The 13,053-nt window shown below is 42.9% G+C and overlaps 2 protein-coding genes across 2 annotated transcripts; both read left to right on the forward strand.

Moving 5' to 3' along the window:
• Nucleotides 1-3,349, forward strand: LOC135825163 (uncharacterized). The gene is made up of 3 exons (XM_065337888.1): nt 1-95; nt 446-880; nt 1,861-3,349. The coding sequence occupies exons 2-3, from the start codon at nt 488-490 to the stop codon at nt 2,875-2,877; spliced, it is 1,410 nt and encodes a 469-aa protein (XP_065193960.1). The 5' UTR covers nt 1-95; nt 446-487; the 3' UTR covers nt 2,878-3,349.
• Nucleotides 3,350-6,423: 3,074 nt separating this feature from the next.
• LOC135824954 (uncharacterized) lies at nt 6,424-12,318 on the forward strand. The gene is made up of 3 exons (XM_065337693.1): nt 6,424-6,513; nt 7,735-8,181; nt 11,018-12,318. The coding sequence occupies exons 2-3, from the start codon at nt 7,786-7,788 to the stop codon at nt 12,044-12,046; spliced, it is 1,425 nt and encodes a 474-aa protein (XP_065193765.1). The 5' UTR covers nt 6,424-6,513; nt 7,735-7,785; the 3' UTR covers nt 12,047-12,318.
• The last annotated feature ends 735 nt before the right edge of the window (nt 12,319-13,053 follow it).

Here is a 13,053-nt window from a genome sequence, read left to right on the forward strand (position 1 = left end):
TTCAAGTTCAAATCACCAGGTGAGCTCAGGTATCCCTTTTCCCTGGAAATTGTAGTTGAAGCCCGACATCACCAGGTGCAAGTTTCTGCAACAAGGTAAGTCTAAACCTTGTCAACACCCTGGAAACAATGTCTTCAATTTGTAATGGTTATAAATTGTTTGGAACATTTGTTGGTCTCTTTGATTCTATTATAAAAAACTATTATAATGCGTGCAATAATTAGGAGAGGTACTCGTGTTTTCAATAAGTTATAGTTAAGAACATGCTATTGGCGATTCATATCCATGTTCATGTATTTCCCAGATGTAGATCTATTGCGCTATGCATTATCTGTTTAGCGAATTATTTGTTTGTTTGCTGGTGACTGTCTATGTGCGGCATATCCATGTAGATGTTATTCTGTACTCCTCTGTACTGCCCTGTGTCCGTTGGTTGAGTGTGCAGTTGTTCACGGAAATCAGCAATTTTGTGGAGCTTACATTGGCAATGGATGCCCATCAGAAGCCTGACGTTCGCGACGATAACGCAACCGAGGTAGCCAAGCCGCAACATGACATCGCTACTGAGAATGTATATGCTATGCCAGAGCTAATGGCTGCTGCTAATCACTCTCTTACTGGTGATGATACACTCCAGCAAGAAGAATTGCATCTAGAATCCACAAACAGCGATGCAACGAGCTCACTACATGTATCTGAAGATCTCCAGGTGACGGAGCAGTGCCCAATTCTGCATGAACTGGATAGTGTTTCATTTGACGTGTGGCAAGATACATTATTGCCAATGTTGTCCATTCTGGACATCTTTCTGCTGTGTGGAGTTTCGAGGAATGTTAAGAAGCTGCTGCTCAATGAGTACACGTTTAAGCGTCTATGTCAGGTGAGAACCAATGTGAAATTTTGCCACAGCGCAACCTTCTATTCCGCTTGGCTTGTTGTGCAAGGTCGCTTTCCTTGAATCGTATCTCTCTCATGGCATGCCAAGCAAGGCCGAGAAAATAATAGCGACTTATTTCAAAACAATTTATGCGCAAACCAGGCCCTCAAAAATCCATCACGAAGTTTTTTTGTTAACGGAGTAAGTAAGTTCAACAACAAGCAAAAACAGCACTGAGATATACAACGCGGACCTGGTACTAACTCCAAAGTCGGTTTTGTCCTTTGTTGTTGCACTTCCTGACTGTATAAATTATCTAGTCACTTTGGTGAACAGTTAACTGGTCATGACTCACAACATTCAGTCCTTCCTTTATTTATCAATGATTACATTGGCTCAACAACCGAGTACAAACTTTAGGAATGAACAAGTGCAATGAATAAAACTATTATGTGCACTCATATCACAACCGTAGGGACGAAATAAGTATTCCAGAACGTTTTTCTTCTTACAAATATCAATGGATTTCGTGATTAAAGAGAATTGTGAAATTACAAAAGGATTTATACACTTGGAGTGAACAAGTGGATTGTAAATTCGAAAATTTACATATACTATTATTATGCTCAAAGACAAGTAAAGAAGGGGTATCTTTTCTAAAACGAATTGCACAGTCCGAAAGCTAAACTCATACGCATACGGTAGGAGTTTGGCTTTCGGATTGTACAATTCGTTTTCGCAAAGCTCCCCTACTATTATTATTAGTTATATTGAAATATTATTATAATAATGTTCACGTGTCGGCATCGCTTGAATGTTCAAAAACATGTATGTACGTACATGTACATTTTACGGCCCTGGTTCAAGACCTGGTGGTGACAGCTTTTGATCTTCATATCTGTCCTGTTTGCAAATTCCTGAAACGAATGAATTCATGCATATTTTCTGTATTTGTCATTGTCATGTGTTTCTATGCCATGCAGAGGCGGTATCATCTCAGTCCTAACTTGGAAATGTCGTATATTCGAGCTGCACGAATTCTCTACATAGCAGACAGTGTGGCTAGTATGCATCATAGCCCGTGGGAGAGCATAAATGATTTGCTTGTCGAAAGGGCTAATCGCCGGGTTTTCGACCATAAGGATACATTGCTAAAGCAATTATCGACTCTGGCGTTGATGGCACCTCCAACTGCGGGTCACATCACAAGCTGGACTTTCTCTTGTTTGCAGAGTGAACTGGTCAAAGTCGAGTTCTTATCTGTAGATGAAGCGTGTGAAATTCTTCCAAACGTTTCGCGGAAGTTGTTTGGGCCAGATTCATCGGATTCAGACGAAGGCATGAACACGGATGAATATAGAATAGAAGATTTGGTTTCTTTGCTTCTAGAAAAATGTGGCTCTATTGAAGAGAACCAAGAAGCCTTGATCGAACATTTGCAACGCGATATCTCAACGCTAGAATCATACTTGCCCTATGTGTACCGATCGAGAAGGCTTGTTGACATTGCAAAATGTTTTTACAGCATTGCAAAGCACGACAAAAGTGTATTCACCTCCCTGGGCACAGCATGGTTATGGGAATACCTTTATGAGCAATGTCTGCAGATTCCAATCCCTTCTGTATGGACGTATAATCCTTTCGTTCATTGGAATTTCGTCGAGGTGAGGAGTTATGATGAAGACGATGATGAGATCGGGACTAGACATTGGATACACGCCATCGGACAGATCGCAACCAAACATTCCGTTCTCAAGCTGCTGATAATGGGAATAATGCGGACGGTTCATGTCGAGGATTATTTCATGGCTGTCATGGAGTATGAAGAGTTCTTGAAAGGATTGCCAAAGTCCAGTATCCCTGATCGTGCAACTCTCTACCTACATTTGGGAAGTTACCTACAACCTGCCTTACAAGGATCACATTCTAGAACAGAATGGACAGCAGATGAATTGTTCAAAGCCATGGAGGGCTATGGCAAGTTGTTGGCTACGAAATGACTCGAAGCCACGTCATGAAGAAGAAGGGATGAGGAGAATATCGGAGCAGCTGAGTGCCAGTATCACAACAGCCATTGCAGTTTTGTGCCCCCATGGTCATGATTTCTGGACACGGGTGCATTGCTAAAGATGTGTGAATGTTTCATTTCGTCACCTTTTTTGTTAACCACTGTCATTTTGAGGGGGTCTCTGTATGTGTGGAACTAGCTGTAATATGAATGCTAGGTTTGAAAAAACTGTTAGCGTTGGTAAATGTACGAACAACACCAAATTCTGTAAACATTCCGACCGGTTCAGTAATGTCAATTTCGATCTTTCTCCGTTTAGGATCATTGTAACTGTTCATTTTCCTGTAATAAAACATTGTTTCAGGTATTATGTATAGCTACACGCAAGCCATGGACCTTGTCTCTGGTAAACCAATCCGTGTCTTTTCAAGTTTTCATTGCTTAAAGCTGCTTTCTTTTTCATAATTCCGGAAATCTGTTTTAATGAAAACTCTGACACGTTGCTGTAGTCTTCCAATGCACATTATCCGGGTGTAGCATATGAAAGGGCTTCGGTCATGTTGCATTTCCCGGGTCAAAATTTTGTTTTCAATGGCAGTAAGGTCACAGGGTACGGGTACTGATCGAACACACCACATAGAAGCATAGCGTAATGCATGAAGTACACGTACCAGTACGTCACCCACAGTTGAAATGTACTTTCAACAACCGATCATCTAGGATCACCTTGCTTCCAGGATGCTCTCAAAGCAGCCGTCTAATACGAGTAATAGAAATTATGTGTGCACCTTCATTCACCGACAAGGACCGGGTGGTTGTGAATTTTAGATTGGGACTTGGGTCGGGACGAGTATGACCTACAGATGAGCTATAAGCAGCAACAAAGGCAGTGACTAATTCGCAGTATAATGTGCCTTGCAGAGTCACTAGAGTGCTTTGACTGGCCCCCGAAACCTCTGTAATTAAGGTTATGGTGAAATACTAGCGCTGAGGTCAATAGCCATGGTGAAAAATACTATGAAGTAAGTTGAGACAGCTGTAAAAGTCGCTGGAGAACAGGGAAGAATTTTAAGTTGTGAATTAATTCGAGCAATTGTGTGAAACGTTCATTGGTAGTCAATATGGTGGGGCCAACACCTCGACTCTGTGACAATGCTTTATCTAGAGAGCGCCTGTGGGGAGGGGGCTCGACACCCTGAAGTTGGTATTGCTTGTTTGTGTACATGTAGATACTAGATAGTATGGGTTTTTTTCTTCTGACTTCTTCGACTTCACGTACCATGCAGCCCGAGCTGAGTCTATCGGAAAATACTCAGTCGACATCGCTGCCAGAGCAGTTGCCCTTAAACCCAGACAACATGGTGATGAGATAATGCCTTCGTCCTTTAGCTCTTCTTCGATTCCACGTCAAACGCGGAGCAGAGAACGAATGACACGTTCGCTGCACCCACAACGACTAGTTATGTGATTGTACTTTGCTCGAGTAGCGGTAGATGGCTGCAGCTGTGTTGAACAGTGATAGGCGGTGGAAAGAGAGAGTTTTAGCGCGGGTTAGGGATATAAGGGCGGCTGAGCAGCAGGGCCCGCCACCACCTTCCGCATTCTTTCGGGAGCATAGTGGACTTAGTAAAAAAATAAAATGACGAATAGAGTCAACATCCGACTCATCCGCGTGCTTCTATGCAACACTACCCTACGCATACGCTTAAGCACCGATATGTCATCGCTCTTCAACACCAACGTGGGAACACCACAAGGTGATGCACTATGACCAGTTCTCTTTGTTGTATATCTAGATTCAGCTCTTCGTGATTTCAGAGCCGCAGCACCTCCCCGTCCACTACAGGACCAACACCTACCCCCAGAAGTGATCTACGCAGATGATACCGACTTCATAAGTAGTTCGAGGCTGTGGCTGACGGATATCGAACCCATTGCAGCGGAGGTACTGGGTGAATGGCATTTACGCGTCAACCATGACAAGACAGATACTTTGTATGTCGAGAAGGGTCGTTCCGAGGGCGACCAAGAACAACGTTGGTCACAACCCTGTCCAAGGACTTGGAGAAGAAGAACATGGCCAAATTAAAGACAGCAGCGGACCTAGACAGCCTTCGATCTACCGCAGCTAGTCGCGAGGAGTGGAGAGACTTTTGCCCTGCTCTATATTGAGGAAGGCCACAGTATGCTGGCATCTACCACTCCATCATGACTATTACTTCCCCGCATAGGTTTCGGTAGTCACCGACCATGCTGGCAATCACCATAGTGAAGTATATTGTCCGTTGTGTTGTACCGTTAAAATGCATTCTTGCTTCTACAGTATCATACAGCTGATCGTTTGGTTCTGGCATATGCGAAGATGTGAACATTGTTGACATCAACGCGAACATGCATAATTATAATAATAATAATACTAATAGGGTCAGTGCATGCAACCAATGACATTCGCAAAAAAACTTGTATTGGGGCATCAGTCTTTCGTTGATGCCGGGTCATTCGCGGAGTAGATCAAGATTGCTGCATGACGCGTGCGCCGCCCTGTGAAGTGATTTGACTACGTCAGTTCAGTATGTTCAAGTAGCAGGGCGTGACTGTAGTCCGTAGCTAGCTGTGTACTGTCCTCCAGTACCGTGCATGCAATGAAATCAAGTCGCGTCACTGAAGTACGCGCCGAACGTTGCGCAGCCCTAGTCCTGTGAACTACATTGAACAGTGGGCAGCGAAATGTACATGACTTAATCATGGTACAGTAGTCAGTAAGTACATTTCCGAAGAATAAAGTCAGTGCCTGCAATGCAGCCAATGACGAATCTTTAAATTCTTTGTTGGCATCTTCAATACCTACTACTACGAATATTTTGACGATCACGTAATACCAATGAGTTCGGCAAGCACTTGAACTTAAAGTACTGACAGTGCACACGTACGTGGCCATCTTGACATGGAGTGGCGGTTGTGCGTGTGACCAATGCACAGTAATAATAATAGCCAGCTACATGTGCGTGTGTACATCATGAAGTTTGTAGCATGCAGCTAGCTCTGAACACTGCTAGCCGTGCAGAGATGATTGCGATAATTATTACCAATACAAGCTCACTGTCTGCTGCCCACGTCTAGCTGTGTCGAATACGTGGGTTTCTGCTGGAACACTAAGAGCTTAGTGGATCAATGAACAGTCAGCAATGGCAGTAATAAACGTTAATAACGATGCGTGGATGCATTGCGACCTTCTTCTGTAAGTTCTGAGAGACAACTCAACATTCGGCTACGGTAAAGATTTAGAGCTGAGCTGTCACGTCTCAGAGCTGCCACGTCAGAGCACCGCTCCTTTCACTACACAGTACACTACTCAGTAGTAGTAGTACCGTACTGGCAATGTCGCAGTGAGGCTATGAAGCGTTACATTGGCACATGTTTACCACACGCAGGGCCGTTACATGCAAAGTCGCACAGGAGCCGTTACGCAGGTTTCTAGTAGTATGAAGGTATAAATCAGTGTTCTCGATCTTGCTAACCATCAGTTCACTAGCAGTATCTTGAAATCGCCAGGCGAGCTCAGGTATCCCTTTCCCCTGCAAACTGTAGTTGCACCCCGACACCACCAGTTGCAAGGCTCTGCTCCTAGGTAAGTCTAAACTCCGGAAACACTTTCTTCAATTTTTGTAATGGTTATACATTAATTCTTTGGGACATCTGTTGGCTATTTGTATAAATAAAATATCTCTGGTTGATTATATTGAAAGAAGGAATTCTAATCTAGATTTCATTCTCTGCTTGAAGTGCTTTACTTCGATAAGAATGTGTGATGTCTTCCTAGTTATAGCACCTGTAAGCTGAGTGTAACAGCAAGAAACAAACTTTGTCCAGTGTTCTCAATTCGTCGATTTTGGGGTAATTTATGTCATCACTGTTTGGGCCTTATTCTTGTTCCCATATGAGAACAATGGGAGGATAAAAGTTAAATTTGGCTTTTGAAAATATATTTTAGAACTCTGTTCCGGCGTACTAAGATTAATTCCAATTTCCTGTTTTTCTGATTCTGACGATGGGCCATGCCCGAAACTTTGGCCTAATGTAAATTTGAACTTGAATCGCAGTGAAGAGACCGTTTTTTGGGAGTTTAAGTTGAGAAGTAAGGTTTCCTCTGACCTAGGTAAGGCTAGTCTATGAAATAACCTCTGGGATCACTGTCCACAGTCTTCACTGACAGTTGTCGGTACTAAAGTAAGTAAATTATCGTATCCGTTCCCGAAGGGAACTCACGACGGCCGCTAACACCCGATAAACCCTAGCGGCAGATGCAGCGCCTAACGGTGGGGGTGAGTGGGCAAGTCTCACAACCACTGGCACAAGTGCCGAAAACGACCCCATTAGCTGCATCCATGTACCCCTTGTGCCTGGCCACAAGTTCCCAGTTGACTGTGGGTAGCAGCACGGCTGGAAAAACCGCTCCCAGGCAGGACTTGATTCTTTTGAACCAGGTACCTCTCGTATCTCAATCATGGTCTTTGACCAACCCACTGTGCCTGCCTGATACTGGTGGTAGCAAAACAATACCTGAAACGAGGCGAAATCTTTGACAAAGTATTTAAAGTTTCCCCTTCTTCCGTAGGTATGTGCAATGTGATAAAAAAATAAACTACTTGTTTTGAAGTAAAAAATAAATTAAAAAAGTAAAACCGAACCATCGACTTCACTGGCGTCCCGCCATGACTGAACAAAACACCGCTCACGATTTTGTGTATGTGTGTGTGTGTGTGTGTGTGTGTGTGTGTGTGTGTGTGTGTGTGTGTGTGTGTGTGTTCTTTGGTATGCCTGGGCTTGTGTGTTGATCCGTGTTGAAAAGGTTTCCACTGCAAGGATCTTAACTACGAGGAGTGATCAACATACCCTAGCAATGGATTCATATTACCAAGCTGATCATTGTGATGATAATGCAACAGTGGAAGTTAGTACTCGAAAATTAATTTTTGCAGTACTAATCAGCTTTGTAATTGCGCTCCTGATTCATTTAGCATACCGCTTACATCATGCCAGCGCTAGTGACAATGGGCACATGTGCACAGCTCCAGCAGCATCTGGTACCGCCAGCTCTCGACATGAACCTGAAGATCATTGCCAGCTAGTGGACCCAGTATCAGTGGAGTATGGGCTGGATAGTGTCCTCTTTGATGTATGGCAAGCAACATTACTACCTATGCTGTCAGTTGCGGACATCTTTCAGCTGTCGGGCACTAGCAGGCGACTCAGGGAGATGCTGCTAAATGAATACACGTTCAAACGGATATGTCAGGTAACTAGTCGCGTGCATTGTCTTTTTTCATAACTCTTCCTTTCAAGTGTAGTGCTCCAAGTGATTCCGAATGAGTCGTTGAGTTGAAGTATTCCTTTAAATTGTTCTAAACTATTTATATATTTAATATTAAATATTCGGGGATCCGTGTTGGCATCGTGCAACTCTCTACTAAGATTTGTAATAAAGGTCTTTTCAAATAATCATGAAGTTCATCACTATAGGCGATATACATGTACATGTATTACTATTGACGATTATCACTCTTCTATATCGACCTCCACTAATTCTCGTGATCCTTGACTGGTCCTATATTACCAATATCGCCGCAATATCGACCGCTTGTATCGACCACTTAGGCATTGTAATCTTTCGACTTTGGAGGGACTTAGAAAATTTCTCTCCACTTCAAAAAGAAAATTTGAAAGAAACAAGACAAAGGAAGAGAACAAGCAGGATTTGAACCCACAACAGTATGAATCTCAAGCAACCCCATACCACCCAGCCACTGTGCTGCAGATGTTGAACCCTGTTGTTCTTACAGTCTTGTACCCAAAATAGGCAACATCCTATGTACACTATACTCTATAGTACAAATGCTATACTAAAAAGGTTAAAATAGCTGCTAAAGGTTCAAATTCTGGGGTTATGGCAAAGGATTCGTGATAAATAGGATATTGACCTCGACTTCGGTCTATATGGGAAATATAGGCCTCGTAATAGACCTCGGCGGACCTCGGTGTTTTACTCGGCCTATATTTCCCATATAGACCTCGTCTTGGTCAATATCCTATACTTATCACTATAGACGATTATTACTTTACGCGATAACTGTATATACTTAGCTATGGCACATGAATATAATAAGCAAATAATCTACGTGGAGATTAATAAAGTTATGAATAGGATTAAGGTCGCAGACATCACTCAACTACGTTACTTGTTTGACATTGTTTTTGTATTGTTTGTTTATTTACGGATTCTCCAGAGGTAAATGGATACCTATCATGGGAGTCTCACCAAACCAATAAATTAATGAAAATAAAACTACATGTATGTATGGAGCGCAAAAAACTCAAAATCTGAGATTTTCTAAGTCAAATGAGAGGAAGAACAATAGATTGAGAACCAGGAGTGCTTATAGAACACTGGAAAGGCACTAAAACAAAATAACTGCAGTAGCGGATTTAGACTATATTGTTCAACACGTGAAACTAGGTATGCCGGAAACTGAGAGGCGGTAAACTTCATACAGCTTCCTTACCTGGCGATTAAATAGCGTGGGACTATCGAGTGAACGTATATCAGCAGGAAGTTTATTCCAAGCAACAGCGATAAGGAAAAGGAAGGATTTAGCGAAGTAATTGCCAGTTGGTGGAAGGACAAGAGACTTGGGGTGTCGGGAGGAAGATGAAAATCGAAATTTGAAATTAAAGAGAACAGAAGGAAAGGTGTAGACAATGTGGTGAAAATAGCATAATGAAAGGATCTGTAATCGCCATTTTATAGCTTCCCAGCCTGCACGCTGGTTAAGATTTTCTTTTGGAGTCATCCAATCTGGCTTCCTCCCTAATTTAGCGGCAAGATATCCTCTGGCTGCAGATGCTTGGAGCCTACTCATACTATCCTGGTCTTGGACCGTCAGAGAGGAAAACCAGACGGGGATAGAGTACTCTAGGGTAGGGCGAACGTATGACTTATACAAGATAGAAATGATCGATGGAGGAAAGAAAAGAGCCATACGACTAAGCAAGAACACTCTGCTACGAAATTTAGAGATAATGGAACGAATGTGCTCACGGAAATCTAGGGAGGGGGTTAATATGACTCCAAGATGGCGATGAGCCTCAGGTCGACATAGGCTAGCTTCATTCATCTGAACAGTTCGCTCTGCTGCCGTGGTCCTGCCTGAGTGGAATACAATATGGGCGCACTTACTTACGTTAAACCTTGATCCAGAATGTTCAGCCCATGAGATACACGCTGCTAGATCAGTCTCAATCTGAGACAAGTGAGCCGTAATTGTGGTAGTTGGTGGGGAAATGCACAGAATATTGGAGTCATCCGCAAAAAGGCTCAAGGTGTTGGTAGACATGTATTTACTGTGTATTTTATAACAAAAATATTATTGAAAACCCATAATCGATTTTCTTGTTCCTATCATCAGTGGGAAAAATACGGAACTAAGGATACAACCAAAGAAACTGAAGTTAAGTACAGTAAATAGAAAGGTGTTAGAAATAACAACAAGATACAAGTGCAATAAAACCACTAGAGGAAACGCAAAAAGGTAACAAGATTACGTAACCAAAGGCGAGAAGGCGCTAAACGAAGTGTCAACCTACGAATACAACTTCAGTGCAACAACGTGCTCCTTCTGCTTCACAAAACAGGCTTGTGAATACGTATACAAACTGCCTCAAGGACTTTCAACTGTTGGACATAACGCGCACGACACAGTACAGAAAAATGAGAGTCATCATACTTGAAGTACACGCTAAGACAGTCACGACGAGATAACAAGTGTAGACACACAGCTGACTTCTTACGATCAACACATTCATCCGCCTCATCTCGCTCCTTCCCACCCGACTCCTCCTCGTCCATCTCATCATCCTCTTCCTCGTTCCGCTCGTCATCCTCACGATCATCACCAACCTTATAGGAGATACGGACTGTACATGCTTAACTGACTGTACATTTACGCCCCTGGTTCAAGACCTGGTGGTGACAGCTTTTGTTTTTCATATTTGTCCTGTTTTAAATTCCCAGAAACAAATGAATACATGCATATTTTCTGTATTTGTCATTCTGTATGTGTTTCCATCCCATGCAGAAGCGGTATCATCTCAGTCCTTGCTTGGAAATGTCCTATATTCGAGCTGCACGAATTCTCTTCATAGCAGACAGTGTGGCTAGCCTGCATCATAGCCCGTGGGTGTTCGTAAATCATGTACTGGTTGGAAGTCCTAATTGCAGGGTTTTCGAGCATAAGCACAAATTACTAAGGCAATTATCGAGTCTGGCGTTGATGGCACCTCCAACTGCGGGTCAGATCACAAGCTGGACCTTCTCTTGTTTGCAGAGTGAACTGGTCAAAGTCGACTTCTTATCTGTAGATGAAGCGTGTGAAATTCTTCCAAACGTTTCGCGGAAGTTGTTTGGGCCAGATTCATCGGATTCAGACGAAGGCATGAACACGGATGCATATAGAATAGAAGATTTGGTTTCTTTGCTTCAAGAAAAGTGTGGCTCCATTGAAGAGAACCAAGAAGCTTTGATCGAACATTTGCAAAGCGATATCTCAACGCTAGAATCATACTTGCCCTATGTGTACCGATCGAGAAGGCTTGTTGATATTGCAAAATGTTTTTACAGCATCGCAAAGCACGACAAAAGTGTATTAACCTCCCTGGCCAAGGCATGTGGACACTGTTTTGAGCAATTTATGATCGCTTCGATCACTCCTGTATGGACGTATAATCCCTTCGTTCATTGGGATTTCGTCGGTGAGATCAGTGATCATGAACGTGTTCCTGTGGTGGGGACCAGACAATGGATAGACGCCGTCATACAGCTCACAATCAAACATTCCGTTCTCAAGCACATCATAATGGGAAGCATACGGACTGTTCATGCCGAGGATTACTTCATGGCTGTCCTGGAGTATGAAGTCTTCTTGAAGGGATTGCCAGAATCCAGTATTCCTGATCGCGAAACTCTATACCATTATTTAGGAAGTTACCTAGAACCTGCTTCACAAGAATCACATTCTAGAAAAGAATGGACAGCAGAGGAATTGTTCAAAGCCATGGTGGAGCATGGCAAGGTGCTGGCTAAGAAAAGACTCGAAGCGGCGTCATGAAGAAGAACGAATGAGAGGAATATGAGCAGGTGAATGCCAGTATCACAACAGCCAGTGTAGTTTTGTGCGCCCATTGTCATGATTCCTGGACGTGTGCATTCCCAAAGATGTGTGACATCGTCATTTCGTGATCGTTTGTTTGTGAATGGCTGCCTATTCCAGCGTGTCTCTGTAATTACTGGAATTAGCTGTAATGTGAACAAGCGTGTCGGAGACAGCTGTTTTAATATAGCTACAAAGACTAGGCCTTGACAGATTATGCCAATATTTTCGTGAAATTATGCTTTTCGCATTGCTGAAAAGTTGCAGAATTATGCTATTCTTATGCTAAAATTTATCATAATATTATTATGCCGCATTATGCTGCTGATGTATATGATGGTTCTGTGCAAAATAACAGGAGAATGTTTTTGTAGAGGGTGTTGAACTGTAGTAGCAAAAGTTCAACGGGGTCAACGCACCGTCCGACCTAGCTACGACCGTCACTGATTGTAGAGGACTGGACATGTTTTCAAGGGAGTCGTAAACCTACGACTTCCAGGTGCATCTACTTGTACTTGTACTTGTAGACCATGTACAACTGTGTGGAAATTGATGCGAACAGGCGGATAATTCCAATTTTATGCGATTCGTATGCAATTTGCCTCGAATTATGCGATTATTCGATTTTGGTAGGAATTATGCGAAAAATTATGCTAGCATAATCTGTCAAGGCCTAACAAAGACAACTAATTCCAAGTGACTGATGATGATGATGGTGGTGATGAGGACGATGATGATGAAGATGAGACGGAGGACGAGGATAAGGCGGAGGAGGTTGAAGGAAAGGAGCGGGATGAGACGGAAGAGAGCGACGTGAGCAAAAAGTCAGCTGTATTTTGTCACTTGTTATCACGTCCAGATTGTCTTAGTGTGTACGATGATTCTCACTTTTCTGTTTTGTGCCGTGCAAGTTATGTTAAGCAGTTGAAGGTTCTGGAAGCTTTATGTATTCGTGTGCATAATCC

The sequence above is a fragment of the Sycon ciliatum genome, chromosome 9 (assembly GCF_964019385.1).
Source record: "Sycon ciliatum chromosome 9, ocSycCili1.1, whole genome shotgun sequence".
In the NCBI taxonomy this organism is placed as follows: Eukaryota; Metazoa; Porifera; class Calcarea; order Leucosolenida; family Sycettidae; genus Sycon; species Sycon ciliatum.

Excerpts from the sequence above, each read along its gene's own strand:
- LOC135825163 (XM_065337888.1), top strand. The coding sequence starts at position 488 with ATGGATGCCCATCAGAAGCCTGACGTTCGCGACGATAACGCAACCGAG. Across the intron at positions 881-1,860 it reads CGTTTAAGCGTCTATGTCAG|AGGCGGTATCATCTCAGTCC; the intron begins GTGAGAACCAAT and ends TATGCCATGCAG.
- LOC135824954 (XM_065337693.1), top strand. The coding sequence starts at position 7,786 with ATGGATTCATATTACCAAGCTGATCATTGTGATGATAATGCAACAGTG. Across the intron at positions 8,182-11,017 it reads CGTTCAAACGGATATGTCAG|AAGCGGTATCATCTCAGTCC; the intron begins GTAACTAGTCGC and ends CATCCCATGCAG.